General features: G+C 50.8%; 1 protein-coding gene across 2 annotated transcripts in view; it reads right to left on the bottom strand.

Moving 5' to 3' along the window:
* The window catches only part of RASGEF1C (RasGEF domain family member 1C), an 81,080-nt gene that overhangs the window by 6,863 nt on the left and 51,912 nt on the right, over nucleotides 1–22,305 (bottom strand). For both annotated transcript variants that reach the window (XM_047777862.1, XM_047777863.1), the window contains 8 exons: nucleotides 19,833–20,033; nucleotides 18,733–18,807; nucleotides 11,577–11,666; nucleotides 9,337–9,439; nucleotides 8,746–8,825; nucleotides 8,568–8,663; nucleotides 3,670–3,765; nucleotides 243–366 (listed from right to left, as the gene is read on the bottom strand). In XM_047777862.1, the coding sequence (XP_047633818.1) occupies nucleotides 243–366; nucleotides 3,670–3,765; nucleotides 8,568–8,663; nucleotides 8,746–8,825; nucleotides 9,337–9,439; nucleotides 11,577–11,666; nucleotides 18,733–18,807; nucleotides 19,833–20,033 (865 nt within the window). The remainder of the gene's footprint in view (nucleotides 1–242; nucleotides 367–3,669; nucleotides 3,766–8,567; nucleotides 8,664–8,745; nucleotides 8,826–9,336; nucleotides 9,440–11,576; nucleotides 11,667–18,732; nucleotides 18,808–19,832; nucleotides 20,034–22,305) is intronic.

Below are 22,305 nucleotides of genomic sequence, written 5' to 3'. Positions count from 1 at the left end.
CCCAACTGTGCCCAGGGGAAGCCTGCTCTGGGGGCCTAACCTGACATTTCCCAGGCTCCGTCCTGTGCTCTGGGGGTACCAACCACCAAGCTGGGAAATGCATTTTTTTCTGCTTCCTCCCAGAACCAGCACACGTGGGCATGGCACACCCCTGCTCAGAGGAGGCTTCCTGAAAGGTGCCCTGACTGAGACCACTCAGGAGTTCCATGGCTGGAGGTCAGGGAGCCTCGGGGCCACCTTACCATCCTCGCTGAAGATGGGGGCGGTGTGCAGGTAGTGGGTGATACTGGGGTCTTGTTCGAAGGGACACTCCACTTGTTTCCATGTGATGAACTCTCCAACTTGCTTGGCCAGCTCCAGAAATTTCTGCCAGGGACACAGAGACACACAATGGATGTACCCCCAGTGCCTAGAGGTCACCTGGGACAGTGGGGCCCACCCTGGCCAGGTCTCATCACCCCCAGTGAGGCCTATGTCAGACAGGCAGAGTGGAACATGGGGCAGAAAAATGACAGACTTATTCACTGGGAAGTCTGGATGTTCATCAAATTTCTTTTCTCTCTCTTTCTTTCTTTCTTTTTTTTTTATTTTGTGTGTGTGTCTTTTTAGGGCCACACTCATGTCATAGGGAAGTTCTCAGGCTAGGGGTCAAATTGAAGCTGCAGCTGCCAGCCTATGCCACAACCACGGCTAGATCCAAGCCATATCTGCAACCTACACCACAGCTCATGGCAACGCTGGATCCTTAACCTACTGAGCAAGGCCAGAGATCAAACCCAAATCCTCATGGATACTAGTCAGATTCTTAACCTGCTGAGCCACGACGGGAACTCCCTTGTCAAATTTCTTTATTCTGTCTGCTCCCAATACCTAGGGCTCACCTGCCTCCCTTGTGTGGAGAGAGCAGCTTTGGGCTCTGGCCTCCAGCAGGTAGTGCATCCAGCTGGAGGGGCCATTATTTTAGTTTCATTCTGTTTATTTTTGTGGCTATCCAGACTTATGGCAAGTGATATATCCCCACTTACGGTAAATTTGTTTATTTGCAGAATGATGCAAATACATTTAAATAAATATATTTAAGTGAAATAGTTAATTCACCTATGTAGAAATGCAATTGAGTAAAATGTGAGTACATATATTTAGATTTTCAAAAACTGCTAACTTTTCTTAGGGGGTGTGAACTGTACCTATGGCATGTGGAAGTTCCCTGGCCAGGGATTGAACCTGTGCCACAGCAGTGATGCCAGATCCTTAACCTGCTGCGCCATAAGAGAACTCTTTTTTTTTTTTTTTAATTTTAAACTGTGCTAGCTTAGAGAAGGATTTTATTTTATTTTATTCTATTTTTGTGTATATATTTTTTGTCTTTTTAGGGCTGCACCTGTGGCATATGAAGGTTCCCAGGATAGGGGGTCAAATCAGAGGTGTAGCTACCAGCCTATACCACAGCCACAGCCACATAGAATCCGAGCCACATCTGTGACCCACATCATAGCTCATGGCAACACTGGATCCTCAACCCACTGAGCAAGGCCAGAGATCAAACCTGCATACAAATGGATGCTAGTCAGATTCATTTCTGCTGAGCCGCGACGGAAACTCCAAGAAGGATTTTAAATACAAAGTTGTGGAGTTCCCGTCGTGGTGCAGTGGTTTACTAATCCGACTAGGAACCATGAGGTAGCGGGTTCGATCCCTGCCCTTGCACGGCGAGTTAAGGATCGGCGTTGCTGTGAGCTGTGGTGTAGGTCACAGATGCGGCTTGGATCCTGCATTGCTGTGGCTCCGGAGTAGGCTGGCAGCTACAGCTCCAATTGGACCCCTAGTCTGGGAAACTCCATATGCTGCGGGAGCAGCCCAAGAAATGGCAAAAAGACAAGAAAAAAAAAAATACAAAGTTGTGACTGGGTTAGACCCCACTCTGTGGCATCCTTTAATCAGCCTTGGGTTCTGCTCCAGCCCCCGTGACCCTCACCCCGGATCTGGGGCCACGAGAGTACTTTGCCTTGTTGCCCCTTGATGCCTGCTCCTCCCCAGCCCCACCTTAGTGCTGAGGACCAATTCAAGGAAGGCAAAAGACAGGGTGTGCCATGGGATCACCTGGAGGTGAGCTCCAGGCCCCTGTGGCCCCTGCAGTCCCACCCGAGTCCTGCCTCTTTCCCGTCACCTCCAGCCTGGACTATCCCCCAGGATGCAGTGCCCAGGCCACCTGCTGCACTGGGCTTCTTCCAGCTACTCTGGCCCCCATGGGCAACCAGGCCTGTTGGCAGATGTGAAGGTCTGCTGCGGTGTCTGTGTGAGCCCCACAGCAGAGGCCGCTCCAGGCCAAAGGGGCCCAGGCGTCAGCCATCGTGGGCCCTACCAGTAGGGGACACTTGCAGAGCCCTTGGCAGGCCGTGCGGCAGGTCCGCTCCTCCTAGCTCCTCTGTGTGGTTGTGGGGAAGCCCTGTTTCATAGATGGAGAAACTGAGGCTGCGACAGAGCAAGGGGCCAGCCCAGGACTGACTGCTTCTTGGAGTTGGAGGCTGAGTGGGGCCAGCACGAGGGTAGGGCTGGCCCTCTTGCAGGAGAGGAGCCCCTTCCTTCCTGTGGACTGGGGGCAACACTGCTCAGGACATACTCCATCTGACTCAGTGACCACCTGCTGTCACTGTCTCATGCCCTTGAGGCTACCGGGCCCCATTCCTCCCCTTCAAGCTTAGCCCACCAGCCACTTAGAGGCATGTGTTCTGGGTGGGGTTGAGAGCCATGATCAGGTAGGGTGGATCAGCCCAGCTTTGCTTCTAAGGAGCTTAGGGGCTTGGGTGCTGTGACTGAGGGATGACAGCCCACTGTACAAGGGGTTCCCTTAGCCTGTGAGGTCAGGAGGGGCTTCCGGAGATGGAAATATTTTTTATTTTGTTTTTCGGCTGGTATATGGAAGTTCCAGGGCTAGGGATTAAGTCCAAGCCAGAGCTGTAACCTATGCTGCAGCAACGCTGGATCTTTAACTCACTGTGCTGGGCAGAGGAGCAAACTGGCACTTTCAGAGACAAACTGGATCATTAACACACTGAACCACAGTGGGAAGTCCAGAAACATTTTTTTGGGGGCGGGGGGCTTGCCCACAGCAAACAGAAGTTCCTGAGCCAGGGATCAAACCCATATCACAGCAGTGACCTGAGCCACAGCAGTGAAAATGCCAGGTCCTTTAACCACTAAGCCACCAGGGAACTCTGAGGAGGAGGGAACATTTGAGCCAAGAGTAGTGAGTGTCTGCAGAGGAAGAAGAAGACTTTCCTGCTTCCCACTCTGCCTGACCAGTTCCTCCTGCTTTGGGAGCCCCCCCACCCCTGACTCTGAACTGGGCCCCTGTGCAGCTCTGGTCAGTGGTCACTGTGGGCCTTCTCACAGGCCTGGTGCTCCTTAAGGAGTGAAAGTGATACTGCTTCACCTGTGCTGGGTGCAAGGCTCGCACAGAGTGGGAATCTATGCATTCATGAACCTGTCTCTCCCCATGGAAGATGTGGGGAGACCCCAATAATCCTGCCCTGACATTGGCTCCAAACTGCTGCCCTCTACCTCAGAGTCCTCCATTAGTCCAACCGCTCGGGGCCAGCATTCCTGCTCTGGGAGCTTTCACTGATCTCCCCAACTCAGTGGCAGGCCCTCCGGGGCCCTGGACCCTACCTCAAAATTGACGTGTCCATTGGGGAGGCGGTTGGCACAGCCCTCATTTAGGAAGTAGATGTCTTTGATGAGCAGGCTGAAGAAAGGGATGACGATCTGGAAGGGAGAAGGGACAGGTCAGCCCTCAGCTGGCCTCCCCGCAGGGGCTGCACAGAAGAGAGGCAGCCTGGCCAGCAGCTACCTGCCCCAGGAACCTCGGATGCGACCCCAGGGTGCAGCAGGCAAGAGAGACCTGGGCAGGGCTGGCCAGCCTCCCCGCTTCATGGCTTACATGCTACTTAGTATCCATTGTGGGGGGAAATGCAGGAAGCACAAAGAAAGGAGGCACAAACTGGGGCCAGACTGTTTCTTCCCAGGCCCATCAGACCCCTGTCCTGGTTGAGCTTCTATTGTATACAGTGCCATTTCCCCTGATGTTGGGGATGGATGAAAAACACATAGTTCCAATGGCCTTTGACCATTTCTTTCATCGCCTGTTGGGAGAGGCCCATGGGAGCTTCTCCCCCAGCAATCCAAGGGTCCACACTTAGGCCTCCTGGCTCACATGCTGCGGGAGAAATGGTGCGTGCTGAGTACTCTGCTAAATACAAATGGGATGTATGTATGTATGTATGTCTTTTTAGGGCTGCACCCACAGCATATGGAAGTTCCCAGCCTAGGAGTCAAACTGGAGCTACAGCTACCAGCCTACACCACAGCTACAGCAATGGCAGGATCCAAGCCACGTCTGTGACCTGCACCACAGCTCACGGCAACACCGGATCCTTCACCCACTGAGCGAGGCCAGGGATCGAACCCGTGTCCTCATGGATATTAGTCAGATTTGTTACTGCTGAGCCACCACAAGAACTCCCTCCTTTTAAAAAACATCTTTAACAACTTATCATTCTATGTCTTTCTTGATGCTAAAGATCTTATCCTGCTACATTTTGGAAAAGCCAGAAAGTGTTCCTGCTCCAGTTCCTGAAGGGACAGGCTTATGTGCTCAGCCTGAGAAGGGCAGGGTCTCTCGGTTTCTGTGGGATGTCTTGCTTCTCTGTACTTCCCTGCACCTGCTGCCCCCTAGAGAAAGGAGACGAGCTGCTGACAGCTCTGACTACTCTTGGGGGCCTAGCTGGTCAACCCTGTGCTGTAGGTTGAATTGCGTCCCTCAAAAAAAAGTATGTTTGTGGAGTTCCTCTTGTGGTGCAGCAGAAACTAAACCAAATATTATCCACCAGGATGCAGTTTCCATCCCTGGCCTCGCTCAGTGGGTTGGGGATCTGGCATTGCCATGAGCTGTGGTGTAGGTCACAGATGGGCTCAGATCCTGTGTTGCTGTGGCTGTGGTGTAGACTGGAGGCTATAGCTCCAATTCAACCCCTAGCCTGGGAACCTCCATATGTCGCAGATGTGGCACTAAGAAGAAAAAAAAAAGAAAAAAAAAAGGTATGTTCATGTCCTAAACCCCAGTGCCTACAAATGGGCCCTTATTTGGAGAGAGAGTCTTTGCAGTTGGAATCAAGTGAAGATGAAGTCATAGTGGCTCAGGTGGGCTGGTAGTCTTATAAAAAGAGGGAAATTTGGACACACTCTGGGAAGATGGTCATGTGAACACAGAGGCAATGGGAGGGATGCAGCCACTAGCCTAGGAATGCCTGTGGCCGCCAGAGGCTGGAAGAGGCAAGCAAGGAGCCTCCCCCTGGAGCCTTGGGAGGGAGTGTGGTCCTGCCAGCCTTGATTTTGGCCGCTGGCCTCCAGAACTGTGAGAGAATACATTTCTGTTGTTCTAAGCTACCTGGCTTATGTGCTGTGTTACATCAGCCTAGGAAACTAACTCATCTGCTAACACATCAGGCTCCAGAGTCTGGCGCATGTGGCCAGTCCAGCCAGGGTCAGCTTCCAGCCCATCACCCTTGGGACTAGGCACCAGGCCCTGACATTTCTGGCTTAGAGGGTGCCTAGGTCACCCTCCATCTAAGCTGACAGGGCCTTTGAGGTGAGGATCTGGGCACTGACCATTCAGCACAACACAGAAGCAGGGATGGCTCAGCTGGACAGGGGAGATGGGGGACATGAAACCCACAGAGTGGCAGGGCTTGTGAAAGGTCATCCAACGAGGCCAGGACCAGAGCCAGATTTAGTAGGGTTTGTCCAGGACAGAGGGGCTTCCTGGGATTTAGGACTTGTTGTGTCTTGCAGCCTGGAGCGGCCTCAGTCAAATGGGATGTACTGGTCACCCTAGATTTATGTCACCCAGCCCTGGGTGGAGGGGGCTTCATGATAGAGACTAAGGGAGCAGGAGGGGCAGACAGGAACAAACCACTGGCAGGAAGAAAACACAAAGTGCCATGACCACTGTAACCTCCTGCCCTCAAAGTTTCCACTGGGGACACCAGGGCACTGCAAGAACATCTCCAAGCTTCCTTCTCTCTCTCCTTCCCCCGCCCTGTTTCCTTCCTTCCAGCTCCCAGCCTTCCATTCTTCCTTCTATCTTTCTTTTTTTTTTTTTTTTGTATTTTGACTTTTTGTTGTTGTTGCTATTTCTTGGGCCGCTCCCGCGGCATATGGAGGTTCCCAGGCTAGGGGTTGAATCGGAGCTGTAGCCACCGGCCTACGCCAGAGCCACAGCAACGCGGGATCCGAGCTGCATCTGCAACCTACGCCACAGCTCATGGCAACGCCGGATCGTTAACCCACTGAGCAAGGGCAGGGACCGAACCCGAAACCTCATGGTTCCTAGTCGAATTTGTTAACCACTGCGCCACGATGGGAACTCCTCTTCCTTCTATCTTTCTTCCTCCCTTCCTTGCACCCTTTGGTCCATCTAGCCTTCCTTCTATGCATCCATTCTTCCACTGATCCAGCCAGCCAGCCTCCAGTCTTCCACCCTTTCATGAAGGAGCTTCGGCCCACATCTCTCTAGAAGTTAGAGAAGAATGCAGTGGAACTAAATGCATGGCTCTGTTAGTCACCCACCTATAGTCCCAATGTCCCAGCATCCCAGAGCTGGGGGGGTGGGGGCATCCAGTGTGTAGGAGCACAAAGGCCTGGTCTGTTCACTCTGCCCTTGGAGTGGAAAAGAAACAGCACCGAGCGCTGGTGCCGTGACTGCAACCCCAGTCCAAAGGCTGCAGCCTCCTCTACACACCCCACCCCACAGTTCAACTCCTGGACCATAAGCCAGTACCCCTGTGACTGCCGCACGGCACCTCTGCCCTGGGAACAGTGGGTGGAAAAGACTGGGAAACTCAGGGCTTGATTCCTGGCTCTGCCGCCTAATTGCCATGTGACGGGACAAGTGAGGGCGGCTCTCTGAGACTCAGTCTCCTAATGTGGGGAGTGGCAGTGCTGAAGCCAGAATTAAATGGGGAGCTGGAGGGCAGGTGGCCCTCGTGGGGCAGGTGCTCAGTCAAGTGAGCGCCTGCCCCAGCTGCTCTGCTTGTCCGGCCTCCTGGCTCCTGGGGGACAGGCTCACCTGCCCTGGGATTTGAGCACTCTCTTTGCCAATTGCCACACCCCCTGTGCCAGCCTCCCTGGGGCCCAGTGTTGCCCAAGTACTCACAGCCAGCACAGGAAGGGCCAGCTGGACAGGACATGGCCAAGAGCATGGCAGGGGCTGTGCACAATCTGTGCCTGGTGGGGGTAGGGCTGCAGAGGCCTGATGGGTGGCACAAGCGTGCATACCTCAGCCTGCTTCCCAAACCTGACCACATATCCACCCAATATCATCCCAGAGTGACAAGAACAGCAACTTGTTCTATTATCCCTCCAGCTGGAGACAGACTTGCACAAACTATAGCAGGGCCAGGATTCCACCAATGTTCCTGCAAGAGACCAGACTGAAAGGGCACAGCAAGTCGGTGTTTTCTCCCTGGGGAGATGAACAACTCTCATCATCAGGCTGCTGACAGGTTTTAGGCCAGAGGATCATGGTAATTCCAGGGCCTAAGCATCAAGTTCGGGTTCCAAGTACAGAGGATCTCACACCATCTTATTGTAAACACAACGGTTTCTTGTTATGAGAGGCCACTAGGAGAATTTGGAGAGAAATAAAACTGATCAGAGTGAGCAAAGGTCCCCCAAATGCAAATGTATAAGAACAAGACCTGTGAGGATGTGATTTTTTTTTTTTTTTTTGGTCTTTTCAGGGCTGTACCCATAGTATATGTAGGTTCCCAGGCTAGGGGTTAAATTGGAGCTATAGCCGCCGGCCTACACCACAGCCACAGCAATGCAGGATCCTTAACGCACTGAGTGAGGCTAGGGATCGAACCTGTGTCCTTATGGATACTCATCAGATTTGTTTCTGCTGAGCCATGAAGGGAACTCTTGAGGATGCGATCTTAGTGGCAAGAAGCTTGCTTCAGTCATTTCCAAAAACATAAAGGTGATCTGAGGCCACATCAATGAAGGTATTGAGTTTACAGTAAGGGGGTGTAAGACCCTATGTAGTTGGAACCACAATTTGATCTGAAATAGAGGTTCTCTGACAAATGGAGCGGTGCAGGGAACAAAGGGACCCAAGTGGGGAGGGGCCTGAAGACCAGAGTATGGCAGGGCAGTCCTGGGGCTTCAGAGGAGAGAGGGAGGCAGGGCTTGGGGTTTCTGAAGGATGGTGGCTAGAAGAGGGGATGGCCTCATTCTGTTTGAGCCTCCAGGGAGGGCAACCTCAGGAGGCTGACATAGCCCCACAAGGTAGCACTTCCTACCTGATAGAGCTGCCTGGGGGTGGGTGGATCTGTTTGGGGAGGTGGTGCTACTTGGGGAGAAAGGTGATGTGATTGTCTATTATAGACGCTGTAGAAGGGAAGGGGGTTCACCCAGGAAGTGACTCTGAAGTCACCCCCCAGGTTTTCAGAGCCACGATGGCTTGGAGCAGGGAGGAGATCCGAGGGCCAAGCAAGCCTCTGACCTACCTTCTCCCGGCTGCTGTGGGCGGTCAGGGAGCGGTGGGCTGCCCCACGCAGGGCTGTCCTATAGTTGCAGAAATTCCCTGTTGGGTCCATCTGGTGCTGAAAGGGGACAGGGAGGTGTTTGGGCAGCTGTGTCCTGGGGATGGCTGGCGCCACCCAGCAGCCCAGGGGCCTGGCTTACCTCAAGGATGAAAAACTTGGCCGTCTTCACTTTGGCCCAGGTCTTCTTCAGCCTTGAGACAGGGCTCATGTTCATGCCAGCTGAGAGAGGGAGGGCTGAGCTGGGGCAGGTGCTGTTCTGTGTTCTGGGCTGCCCAGCCCCACTCACTCTCTCGGGGGGGAAGGGGTTTCTGCAAGACCACGGCTGGCCACACCCCTCAGGCTGCACCCTGCCCGGGGCTGACCTTCGTGGTAGGTGGGTGGGTGCGAATGGTCATTGTGTCCAGGCAGACCTGGCTTCTGTGTGCAGGTCCCCTGGCCTGGTCCCTACCATGCTGGCCCTATGCTATCACCAGGGGCCTGCTTTGGGCCTCGGCTCTCCCTGGATCTGCGGACACACTACCAAGCTCTCACCGAGCGCCCTGAGAGGGCTGGCCTTGTCTCAAAAGGGGCACCTCCCTAGGACCTTTGGGGCAAGTGGGATATAGCCCAGCCTGTGCCCAACCCCCACGCAGATCCCCACCCCAGCTTGTACCCCCTGCCTGGGTGTGCCTACTACACCCTCTCTAGGGGCGCTGGCCCTGGGGACCCCAGGCCTGGCTGGCCCACTCACAGATGATGGCCATCAGGGAGTTGAAGTTGCCAATGTTGAAGCACTCGCGGGCCACGTCAATGAAGAACTCGATCACCTGGGCTCTCTGTTTCTTCTTGGCCGGCTGGGGACAGGGCACGTGAGCCTCAGCCAGGAGGCGTTCCCCACCCTGCCCTGAGCAGACACCCTGCTTTCCTGTCCTGTTCCTCATGAACCTTCTTCTTCTTCTTCTTTTTTTAAATTGTCTTTTATCTTTTCAGGGCTACACATGGCATATGGAGGTTCCCTGGCCTGGGGTCAAATTGGAGCTACAGCTGCCGGCCTACACCACAGCCACAGCAACACAGGATCTAAGCCTCCTCTGCAATCTACACCACAGCTCATGGAAATGCTGAATCCTTAACCCAATGAGCAAGGCCAGGGATCAAACCCATGTCCTCCTGGATGCTAGTCTGGTTTGTTAACCACTGAGCCACAATGGGAATTCCCCTCATGAGCCTTCTTTAAGCCCATTTCACAGCTCAGATGCTTGCTTCCAGGGCAATTTGTAGTCCCAGAACTTAAGGTCGCAGAGCACCCCAGGCAGAGCTTGCCCAGAGCCCACTGCCGTGGAGGGTCAGGTGGGGGCTGGTGGGACTTCTGTGGGGACAGAGAGCCACCTTCAGCATGGGAGGTGCACCCCCCAGCCCCCGCGTGTCTTTCTTCTCCCTCAGGCTCAGTGCCAGCACGCTCAACCCCAGAAGCAGAAAGCATGGCTCCCTGACTGCTCCTCCCAGCACCAAGCTTGTTCTCCCTGCTCAGGCTGTGGGGGCACACTGGCCAAGGCCCCATCCCCTAGCAGCCCTGTCACTGCTTTCTGTCAACTGACAGCGTGACTTTGACCCCAGCTCATGTGGAGCGCGGAGACTTTGACAGTTGTTGGCTTGGAACCAAGCTGGGCCATCCTGGGTGGGAGCGCTGCCCGACTCTCAGGTGGGCTCAGTCCAAGCTTCTCTCAGGTAAACCTCCATTTTAGCTTCCAGGCCAGTGATGTAAAAATTGGACACATCTGGGGCCCACAGACCCCTGCATTGCTCCTTCCACACAGACAGGCTGCCAGCCCCCAGACGCGCAATTGCAGTCTTTACTGCCACTGAGAAGTGTCCTGTGGTGTCTACAGAGCTATGACACCCAAACCTCCCTCAGAGAGCCGCCCACCTAAGGTCCTGACCTGTCTTTCACAGGGCAGGCCACATGGTGACAGTGATGGTGACACAGCAGGGTGGGGGAGAAGGAGGTGGGCCCTCTGACAGGAAGCACTCCCACAGGCTAAAGCATCACATGGGGGTGTCTCCTTCTGAACTCTTCCCCTTTCTCTGTCGAAGGTGTTGACCCCTCATAAACACCTTCCACCCCAAGCTCTGTCTCAGCATCTGCTTCTAGAGAGTCCACCCTGCCACATATGCTGTCTGAGCTTCCTCTGACAGTGGAGGAGTGGGCTCAAGGGAGGGAACCTCTGCCTGAAGGGAGAGAACAGGGCAGGCAGGGTCTGGCCAGGAGGGGCTAAGACTCTGTGATAAGCACATCCAGAGCAGTTGCCCAGTCTTCCTGCTTTCCAGGAGAAGCCAGAGACCTGGACTTTAAAGTGCAGTCTCCCAGAGTTCCCAGAGTGGCTCAGCAGAAACTAACCTGACTAGTATCCATGAGGATGCGGGTTCGATCCCTGGCCTCACTCAGTGGGTCAGGGATCCGGTGTTGCCATGAGCTATGGTGTAGGTTGCAGACGTGGCTCAGATTGGGCATTGTTGTAGCCGTGGCGTATGCGGCAGCTGTAGATTCTATTTGACCTCTAGCCTGGGCACCTCCATATGCCGCAGATGTGGCCCTAAAAACAAAACAAAACAAAATAAATAAAGTGCGATCTCCCAGTTCTTAAAGGTTGGATTGTTTCTGTTTCTACCTGTAAATCCCAAGTGAGCCAAATGGAACTCGGCTTCAGGCCAGGCCACCCCAGGCAGATAGGCATGGAGGAAGCAGAGCCACCCCCGCCTCCCTCAGCAAGCATCTCTTGAACACTCTCTGGGACTGACCAATGCGTCCATGCCAGGATCTACCCAGAGGAGAAATGTCACCACAGGCAAGCCGGAGACACCTGGTGTCCCAGGGGGTGTTCAGCCTGGCCCTGGGCTCACAATGCTTTTCTGGTTCCCTCCCAGGTGGGCTCCCCTCAAGCCCTGGCTACCTTTAGCCATGCCAGGTCAGGGCCCCCACTGTCTACGCACCATGCAGATCTCAGTAGCCACCAGGTAGCACAATCTGTTGAACCATTTCACGTAAGCTTCCAGGTTGTTAGTTTTGTCACTGAAACAAGGCTAGGGAAGAACAAGGACCACACTCAGGCTTTTTGTCAACAACTTTTTGAATATGAGTAACTTTTTGAAGTCAGCCATGATTATTATAGACAATCTGGGAAAAGTCTAAACCTCAAAACCAGCCATAAATACTCATGATTTGACATGAATCCTTCTAGTCATATTAAAGATGGAATACATATCATAACCCCCCCACACACAGTTAATTCTCATTATTTACAGATTCTTTGCTTGCAAATGTCTACTCTCTAAAATTTCATTTGTAACCCCCAAATTATTATGTCACTCCTCTGTCATTTGTGGGATCAAACCTGCATCCTCATGGATACTGGTTGGGTTCATTACCACTAAGCCAGGCGAGGAACCCCCAATATTATGTATTAAATAAGATATCTTTTGTGTGTGTGTGTCTTTTTAGGGCTGCAAACCTTGGCATGTGGAGGTTCCCGGGCTAGGGGTCCAATTGGAGCTACAGCTGCCAGCTTACACTGCGGCCAGAGCAATGCCAGATTCAAACCATGTCTGTGACCTACACCACAGCTCATGGCAATTGGTGGATTCTTAACCCACTGAACAAGGCCAGGGATCGAACCTGCAACCTCATGGTTCCTAGTCAGATTCGTTTCCGCTGTGCCACAACGGGAACTCCTAAATAAGATATCTTAAACAGAAACACACATAAATCAAGGCTATGTGTTGACTGGTTGACAAAAAGTTGTGATGAGAGCCTTGCCAGGAATCTAACCCTGCATTTTCTCCAGGAAGACTGACTCAGTATTTGCTAATTCAGTGCTCATGACTATCAGATATAGCGACTGTGAATAATGAGGACCAACTGTATGTATGTATGTTCTGTCTCTATAACCACATATAAATTCCCATATTTTCCCACATGAACTTTCTCCGTGCTATAAAATATCCTTTGGAAAGATAATTTTTTTGGAGACAAAATGTTAAAAACTGATGTAGACCCTTCTACTACAAAAGAACTAACAGGTGATTAAAACAATAAAAAGATAGTTACTAAAAAAATGTTAAAAATTGATGTATACCCTTCTACTACAAAAGAACTAACAGGTGATTAAAACAATAAAAAGATAGTTACTAAAAAAATGTTAAAAATTGATGTATACCCTTCTACTACAAAAGAACTAACAGGTGATTAAAACAATAAAAAGATAGTTACTAAAAAAAAATTGTGCCATCTCTATAAAATGTGGCACAATTTCAGAGTTCCTGCTGTGGTGCAAGGGGATCAGTGGCGTCTCTGCAGCACCAGGACGCAGGCTCCCTCAATCCCCAGCCCAGAGCAGTGGGTCAAAAGACCCATCATTGTCATAGCTGCAACTTAGGTCACAACTGCAGCTTGTATCTGATCCCTGGCCCCAGAACTCCATATGCTGGGGGGCAGCCAAAAAATAAATAAATAAAAAATAAATAAAATGTGGCACAATTTCAAAGAATCCAAAGAAATCAAGAAAGGAAGGAAAAAGAAACAGAAGAGGTAAAGAAGACAATGGAAAGAAACGTACAATAGACAGTAGTAAAAATAAATCCACATAGATCAGTAATTACAATCACTGTAATTTAAAAAAAAAAAAAATCCAGGAGTTCCCATTGTGGCTCAGCAGTAATGAACCCAACTAGTAGCTATTAGGATGCAGGTTCAATCTCTGGCCTCTCCCCGTGGGTTAAGGATCCAGTGTTGCTGTGACCTACCATGTAGGTCGCAGATGCGGCTCGGACTCTGCATTGCTATGGCCGTGGTGTCAGCTGGCAGGTGCACCTCCAATCCATAGCCTGGGAACTTACATATGCCACACGTGTAGCCCTAAAAAGCAAAAAAAAAAAAAAAAAATTCAGCCTCTTGCTGTTTTCAAGAGAGACACCCTAAACCCAAGGATATAAGTAAGACAATAGAAAAAAATATATGATAAATATCACACAGCTGTACTACTTTTAAAATTTAAGGCAAAAAAGAGACTCTAAGGCAAAAATTATTAGGAGCATTTAAGGGGCAACTGCACGATGATAAAAGTTTTGATTTACTGAGAATTTGTCACAAGTCTAATTTGTCTGCACCTAATAACAGAGCTTCAAAACACAGAGGCGAAAATAATCCAGAAACGAGTTCCTTATCAAGAGAAAATTAAGAACACCTGTTCAACAAAAGACACACTGAGAAGGAAAAGCAAAGCAACCAAGTAGGAGGAGAAAATTTGCCAAACATATAACAAAGAATAATTAACTAGAATGTATTTTTAAAAACTTACACAAAACTCTTAGCAATCCTTAAGAAAAAGACAAATTACCAATGGAAAACTGGACAAAAATCAGGGACAGGCATTTCATAGAAAACAAGAATGTCTGAAACACATGAAAAGATACTCCATTTAACAATTTGACAACAATGTAAAAGTATGGCAAGGAGTTCCCCTTATGGTGCAGTGGAAACAAATCTGACTAGTAATCATGAGGTTGCAGGTTTGATCCCTGGCCTCACTCAGTGGGTTAAGGATCTAGGGGTGCCATGAGCTGTGGTGTAGGTCGCAGATGTGGCTCGGATCCTGTTGTCGCTGTGGCTGTGGTGTAGGCTGGCAACTGTAGCTCTGATTTGACTCCTAGCCTGGGAACTTCCATATGCTGAGGGTGCAGCCCTAAAAAGAAAAAAAAAAAAAAAAGTCTCACAATTTCAAGTATCAGTGAGGCCGTAGAGCAAGACTAACTCCCTGCTGACAGTGTGAATGGACACAGCCTCACCTGGCATCGCCTGGCAAAGGTGACCACATGCCCACTCTGTGACTGACGCAGCAATTTCCCTTGTAGGTATATTCTAGAGCAACATCTCAAACTGTTGTCCATGGACTCCTGGGGGTGGGTCCCTGGGACCCTTTCAGAGGGTCCACAGGGGCAAAACTACTTTCACATTCATACAATGTTACTGCCCCTTTTCCCTGGGTTGACATTTGCACTGACATCATAGAATGATGGGTAAAATCGCTGTCACCTTAGCTGGAATAGAGATAGGCCCCGAATGATACCAGTGGCTATGGTGTTTTTCACTACCACACACCCATAATAAAATTTTTTTAAAAAGTAAGTGTGGCTTAAGAATGTCCTTGACAAATATATAAGAAAAAAAAGTAATAAAAAATAAAAGAAAAAGAAAAAAAAAAGAATTTCTTTGAGGAGGCAAAACTTTTCAATTTTATTAAATCTCAACCTTTGAGTACATGTCTTTTTCATATTCTGTGTGACAAAATGGGAGTGTAATCATCCCTCCATATCCAGGGGGAATGGTTCCATTATCCCTTGCGGATGCCAAGACCCACAGGTGCTCAAGTTCCTTATGCAAGATGATGTAGTATTTGCATGAACCTATGCACATCCTCCTGTATACTTTAAATCATCTCTAGATGACTTATACTACCTAACACAATGTAAATGCTAGGTAGATAGTTTGCTGGGTGTGCAGAAAATTCAAGTTCTGCTTTTCAGAATTATCTGCAATTTTAACTTTTTTCTAATATTGTTGATCTGAGGTTGGTGGAACCTGCAGAGGAGGAACCTGCAGACACAGAGGGAGGACTATAGATAAAGGCACCTCTGTGCACACAGGGGTCCGATGGCGCTCTTGAGAAAAGTACTGCTGAGACTGGCTCATGAGCTGAACTTTACTCAAGGAACATCATTTTACTTGAAATAAGGACTGACCCATTATGGTTATTCAGACTTCAGAATTTGGCTGATATTTCCTTGAAAAATAACAAAATGAGCCTGTAACTTCAAGGAAAACAATTGATAGTATTTGATGTGAAGGATAAAATTCAAGTTTTCAAGAGAAAATTGGGCACTTCTAACACATGTATCTGCCTCTGGAGCTTGACAGCTTCCTGATACTTAAGAAATTTTGGGGGAGTTCCCATTGTGGCTCAGTGGTAATGAATCCATCTAGTATCCATGAGGATCAATTCCTGGCCTCATTCAGTGGGTTAAGGATCTGAGTTGCCATGAGCTGCAGTGTAGGTTGCGGACATGGCTCGGATCCAGCATTGCTGTGGCTGTGGTATAGGCCGGCAGCTGCAGCTCTGATTCAACCCCTAGCCTAGGAACATCCATGTGCTATAGGTGTGGCCCTAAAGAGCAAAAAAAGAAAAACAAAAAAAAAAAAAGAAAGAAAGAAAAAGAAATTTGGGGGATGAGATCAGTAGTCATATGAATGAATATAATTTTAAAATATTGTATAATGAAATATTCCAACATTCAGAAGACCTGCTTGATTCAGGGAATCCATATTTTCCAAACGGCCAATGCATGTCACAAAATCATGCATGGGCAAAAAGATCCAACCAATGAATTTTAATGTGATAGAGTTTCTTTTCAGATTCCAAAGTGCAACTAATCTTAAAAATTAACCACTTGCTGGAGTTCCCGTCGTGGTGCAGTGGTTAACGAATCCGACTAGGAACCATGAGGTTGCGGGTTCAATCCCTGGCCTTGTTCAGTGGGTTAAGGATTCGGCATTGCAGATGCAGATGCAGCTTGGATCCCACGTTGCTGTGGCTCTGGCGTAGGCCAGCGGCTACAGCTCCAACTGGACCCCTTGCCTGGGAACCTCCATATGCCACAGGAACGGCCCAAGAAATGGCAAAAAGACACACACACACACACACACACACACACACACAAAATTAACCACTTGCTGAGTTTTTATTTAGTATCAAAGAAGAATAGTCACAATTATCTGAAAAGGCTGTAAAATCCTCCTCCCTTTTCCAACTATCTATTTGTGGGAGGTTGGATTTTCAACCAAAATAATGTATGTCAAGAGACTGAATATAGAAGTAGATTAAGAGAATCTGTCTTCTATTAAGTCAGTCATTAAAGAGATTTACAAAAAATACTGTAAAACAATATCATTTGTCTCACTTTTTTTATTTTGGAAAATAGAGTTATTTTTAATAAAATATGTAACTTGAACATATAATAGGTTATTACTATTTCTGAATAAATATTTTAAAAATAATGGCTAATATTTATTAATACTGGCAGATATTATTATTATTATCATTATTACTATTGTTATTATTTTTTGTCTTTTTGCCTTTTCTAGGGCCGCTCCCATGGCATATGGAGGTTCCCAGGCTAGGGGTCCAATCGGAGCTGTAGCCACCGGCCTACACCACAGCCACAGCAATGCAAGATCCGAGCTGCGCCTGCAACTTACACCACAGCTCACGGCAACGCCAGATCCTTAACCCACTGAGCAAGGCCAGGGATCGAACCTGCAACCTCATGGTTCCTAGTCAGATTCGTTAACCACTGTGCCACTACGGGAACTCCCGGCAGATATTATTAATTCATCTACATAAGAAAGTTCTTTGGGGTCCTCCATAATTTTTAAAAGTGGAAAGTCATCCTGAGACAGAATCATTTGAGAACTGATGCCCTAGAAAAACGTGCCCACATATTTTGGAAATGTTTAAGAATTTTCATAGTAGCAATATCTATAATAGCCAAGAGGTTGGAAGCAATGTAAAAGTGGGTACATAAATGTCACGTGCAATCTTGGTGTATGTCACAATAAAAAATAATACTTGGAAATGGCCAAAACCCCAAACAAAATAAAACAGAAGAACAAACAACCCAATAAGAGTAGCAAAGTCTCCTTCCCACTCCTGCTCCCACTCCATGCTGGGCTCCCCAGAGTAACCAGTATCCCTAGACATTGTCCACACGCACGTGCAAGCAGTTATGTATCATGCACCCTCCTTGTGTTGCTACACAGACGGTCACATACTCTTTTTTTTTTTTTTTTAGGGCCACACCCAAGGCACATGGAGGTTCCCAAGCTAGGGGTTGAATCAGAGCTACAGCTGTCAGCCTCTGCCACAACCACAGCAACGTGGGATCTAAGCCTCATCTGCAACCTATACCACAGCTCACAGCAAGGCCGGATCCTTAACCCACTGAACAAGGCCAGGAATAGAACCTGTGTCCTCATGGATGCTAGTCAGGGTCTCTGCGAGCTGCAACGGGAACTCCAGTTACATACTCTTTGTTTCTCCTTTTCACTCTACCTTCTTCTCTCAACAAGGGATTTTTGGTGATTCTTATTCTCAGTCACTCTTACTCTTTTTAAAGGTTGACTAGCATTCTACCTATGTATGTATTATAATTTTTAATCCAGTCCCTATGGATGGTAAGATAGTTTGCTTCCAGCCTTTTGTCATAAAACACAGAAGGATATCCCAAATATCTTTGTATACTTGAATGTGTATGTCTGTAGGATAAATTGTTAGGTGTGGAAAGTTGGGGTCCAGAGTGTACAGTTTAAGTGATGATGCTATTGCCATGCTGCCCTCCATAGTGGCTGTGCCAATTTCACCCCCTGCCCCCATGTATAGCGTGTCCTTTTCCCTACACATACACACCCACTGTGTTTAATCTTTGCTTATCCAAGAGGTGAAACGCCAATTGCATATTTAGTTTGCACTTTTATTAGGGTCGAGGGTAGAAGATATGTTTCCAATTCTGGTTTGAATTTAACTCCTTGATTAGCAGCAGGCAAACTGTTGGTTGGGCTCTGAGAGGAGAGGGGTGGGTCTGAGACTCAGTGTGTGGACCCTGTCCTAAGCACCTGGCCCACCTTCAGAGGCCCTTACGTTCCTTGAGCTGCACACACCAGTCTGCGCTCCCCCAGAGCGGCCACTAGAGGGCACAGGCGCCCACTGAAACGCACCAGGAGGGCATTCCGGGGCTTGGAACACCCAATGTGTCCTCCACCCTCATACCCAACCAGGGCCTGGGCTCCCTGCCAGCCCCTTCACCCTGGCTGGGTAAGTGACTGGGCCAGGGATATTCCACCCTACCAGGCCTTCCCTGGGATTCAGGGCTTCTGGGGTGCGAAGGCCTTGGGCTAGGGGCTTGGGTGGAGCCAGCATGGCCCCTCTAAGCCTATCTGCTCTGCTCTGGGCCCCTCCCAAGCTGGCTCAGCTGATGCTCCGGGGATTCTCGTGAGTGAGCAGGGGTCACTGCTGGGACAGTCCACCCAAGAGCCTTCTACCTTTGTGCTGGCCAGAGGGTCCTTGTTCACAAAAGCCTGGACAAACTCCTCAGGTCCAATGTGTCGTAGCCGTTCCTGCACCGGAGGGAGAAGAGGAGTCGGGAAAGGTACGGGGATCGGGTGCCAGCTGGGGGGCTGGAGTGGGGTTCTTGCGGCTCCCTGTCCAAGGACACCACAGAGCTCAGCACCATTCTGGAGGGGCAGCCCCTCTTTTCCCATGCCTACGGCTGCCACAATTCATGGGGGGCAGGGAGAAGTGTCCCCATGGGGAGTGCTTGTAGGGTGTGTTACCTAGGAAACCAGGCTGGAAATCGGGTGATTGAAATGACCCGCTCCCTCCGGAGTAGGCCTGGTGGCTAAGAGCATGGGCTCTGGGTCAGAATTGAATCCCGGCTGTGTCCCTTCTGCTGTGTGACTTCTGGCAAATCACTTAAACTCTCTGGGCTTTAGCTTCCTTATATGTGAAAAGGGGATAATAACAGCACCTACCTGGCCAGGTGGTGGGAGGATGAAATGAGATGGCGCATGTAAGAGTTGAATACAATGCCCAGAAACAGTAAGGGCACCATAAGTGGCGGAGGTTTAAAAGAAAAGAAACCTACTCTCTAGCCTCCTCCCTCTCTAGGGCAGGCCCCTGGGCTTCTAGATCTACAAGGAAACCAGTGTGCTGGAGGCTAGGCCAGGGCAGCCGCTTCACAAGCAGGAAGGCCTGTTTGGGCTTCTCTGGAAAGCTGGCATGGGTGCAGTGTGACTGAGTCCTGGATGGGGAAACTGAGGCCTGAGTGGGGAAGGCGCTAGTTCTGGGAGGATCACACATCAGGTGGTGTCAGAGCCAGGATTAGAACCCAGTTCCTCTGTCCCAGGCCTGGGCAGGGCTGGTACCTCCAGCCCTCTTGTTCTTCGCCCTAGGAGTGCTGAGATACGTCTCCAGAATTAGGACCCTCTGGAGATGCCCAGTGGGCCCTGATGTCATGGTCTCAGGCCCTGGTTAGGCTGAGACAAGGTGGGGGGGGCCAGATGGGAATGGGGGAGGGGTGGCTGGCAATTCTCAGTATTCCAGGCTTGGGGTCTGGGTGGAGGGGTGCCTCAGGCCTGCTCACCAGCTCCACATGGGTCAGCTGCTGAGCCATTGTGTAGGGGTCACTGCAGATGCCGAGGAGCTCCCTGTGAATGGAGGCCGGAGGCTTAGTCCTGTAGGAGATGGGCTTGTCGGCACCCAGCAGGCCTTCTGGCCCCTGGCCCAGGGTTGCCAGCTTCTGGTGCAGAGCCTGCAGGAGCTGGTGCATCCTCTTTCGGTACGCCTGGAGGGGGATGGAGAGAGGGTGTTCAGCCCTGGATACCACCTCTGCCTGTCTGAGAGGCAGGCAGCTCCCCAGCTGGCAGGGATGGGCTGGTCCTAGGTGTGGCTGCACCTGCCCCCCTCTGAAGCAGGACCCAATCCAGGGCAGGTTGGGGTTGGGGCCACAGTTGAGGCTGACTGGGGAGCAGGCTGCAGGATTACCGGTGGAGCCAAGAAGAGCACATATCAGGGAGGGTGAACATGGTCCAAAAGTGCCCCAGCTGTCTGGGCAGAGGGGCTGGGTGGAGATGCCCAGGGGGCCCTGATGTTATGGTCTCAGGCCCTAGTTAGGCTGAGACAAGGTGGGGGGCCAGATGGGAATGGGAGGGAGGGGATGGCTGGGAAGCCTCAGTATTCCAGGCTCAGGGTCTGGGTGGAGGGTGGCTCAGGCCTGCTCCTGGCAAGAGGGGTAGGGTGGGATAGGCTCTGCCAGGGAGCAGAGCAAGGGAGAGAGGAAGGAGATGTGGAATGGGCCCTGCCCTGGGCACTGGCCTTTTGTAACGGGGTCCCCTCCTGTCTCCCAGGCCTAGCTCAGAGAGGACATCTCTGACCTGCCTTGCTATCTGTCCTCTGCCCAGGTCACCCTGCGGGACTTCCTCATGGGGTCACTGTAGGAGATGATTAGGTGTTTTCCTCCCCCGCAGAATGATAACTCAGCAGGGCCGGGAAGTCTGGGTTGACCTCTCTGTGTCACAGCTCTGGGCACACAGTAGACACTTGATAACACCTTACTGTACCAACGGTCTTTCTCCACGCAGCTCAGGTGGTTGGTTTTGGGAACCACCCCACCCCCATCCCCAGGGAACTGATCATTGTCCCCTCAGAGACCCCTGTTTCCAAGGAAGGCATCATCGGACTGGCTCTGTTTACTGAGCAAGATGTTTACACGTTCCCAGAGGTTTGGTCAGTAACACACAGACTTGCCAGCAAATGGCTCCCCCAGAGATGGATTCAACCCCCTTGAGTCAGGAGCTAGCCTGGGAGCTGCAGTGGCATCTAGGGCCTGGATTCCTGGCAACAATGAGGAGTTAGGCAGATAGGTGGTGTCCAGTGGGGCCTGGTCCCAGAGGTCTCAGAAGATGACCAGGGGTGGGTGGTCAGTACTGCGAGGTAATTTCAGACGGAAAAAGTGCACATTCTTCATGCTGCTTTGAAACACACAAATCCAGAGACATTTTGCAGGTGGGGTGGTGGGGCATAGGGCCAGCCTTAAGTCTATGAGGGGGCTCAAAGGGGTACTGAGGTCCAGCTCTGTTGTGCCTGGAGCTCCAGTGATGGAGATGGAGCTCAGCCCCTTATGAAAGTGCTTCTCTGCGGAGTGGCCAGGGCGGCTATGGCAGAGCCCTCAGGACACAGGGAATCCAAACCTGAACCCTAATACTAACCCTAACCTTAACTCCCAGAGCTGTGGGACAGGCCCAGAGGCACCCACAGGTTAGCTGGGCAGTGCGTGAGTAAACTGAGATCCACCTCTTCTCTTTGTCTCCTGTGGAATGGACACCCCCTCCCAGCTCTGCTGTGTCCGAAGCGTGGTCAGCACCCTGCCTTCCGGGTCCTCATTTGAGTGCCAGGGAGACGGTGAATTGGGTCCGGCCAGAGCCAGCCCAGTGACACAGTCAGTCGCCAGTGAGCCCCGACATCAGCACCCGCATCTCTCTCTGCCACCCAGCCCAGAGGTGGCCACACTGCTGTCGAGTTCCCACATCTCCCACTCGCCCTTCCCCCACCCCTCTGGCTCCACTCCCATCACCATGAGACCAACTCTTACTGTCACCAAGGATCTCCTGTCATGAAATCCAAGGGCCATTTCTCAGGTGGCATCTGCTTCAGGCCCCTGGTTCCTCCTGCTCTGGACTGTTTGCAGGCTTGTCTCTCTGCACTGTGGTTGGATGTCTGGGTTCTGTCTCTGTCTAGTTCTCTCTTGTCCATGCTCCGTGCCTCGTTCCTGGGTTTTCTGGTTCACGTCAAATGTCATTTTGTGTTTGTGTGTGGACAACGTTCTTGTCTGCTCTCCAAAGCCATGCAGCCAAGGGGCCACCTGAACCTGGTGTCAGGCACCTGGGCACGGCCCCATCCCCAAGTGCCTTGTCCCTCAGGCCCCTCCAGGTCATTACCAACCCCTCTTGACTTTGCATTCTTCCATCCCCATGCTTGTTTCCCACCACGGTCTCTGTGTTCCAGGCCACAGCAATCTCCCTGGGGGCTGCAGCAGCCTCCTCAGTGACCCCCTGCAT

Source organism: Phacochoerus africanus, chromosome 4 (genome assembly GCF_016906955.1).
Source record: "Phacochoerus africanus isolate WHEZ1 chromosome 4, ROS_Pafr_v1, whole genome shotgun sequence".
NCBI classification, from domain to species: domain Eukaryota; kingdom Metazoa; phylum Chordata; class Mammalia; order Artiodactyla; family Suidae; genus Phacochoerus; species Phacochoerus africanus.
This window is presented reverse-complemented; position numbering and strand designations above follow the sequence as displayed.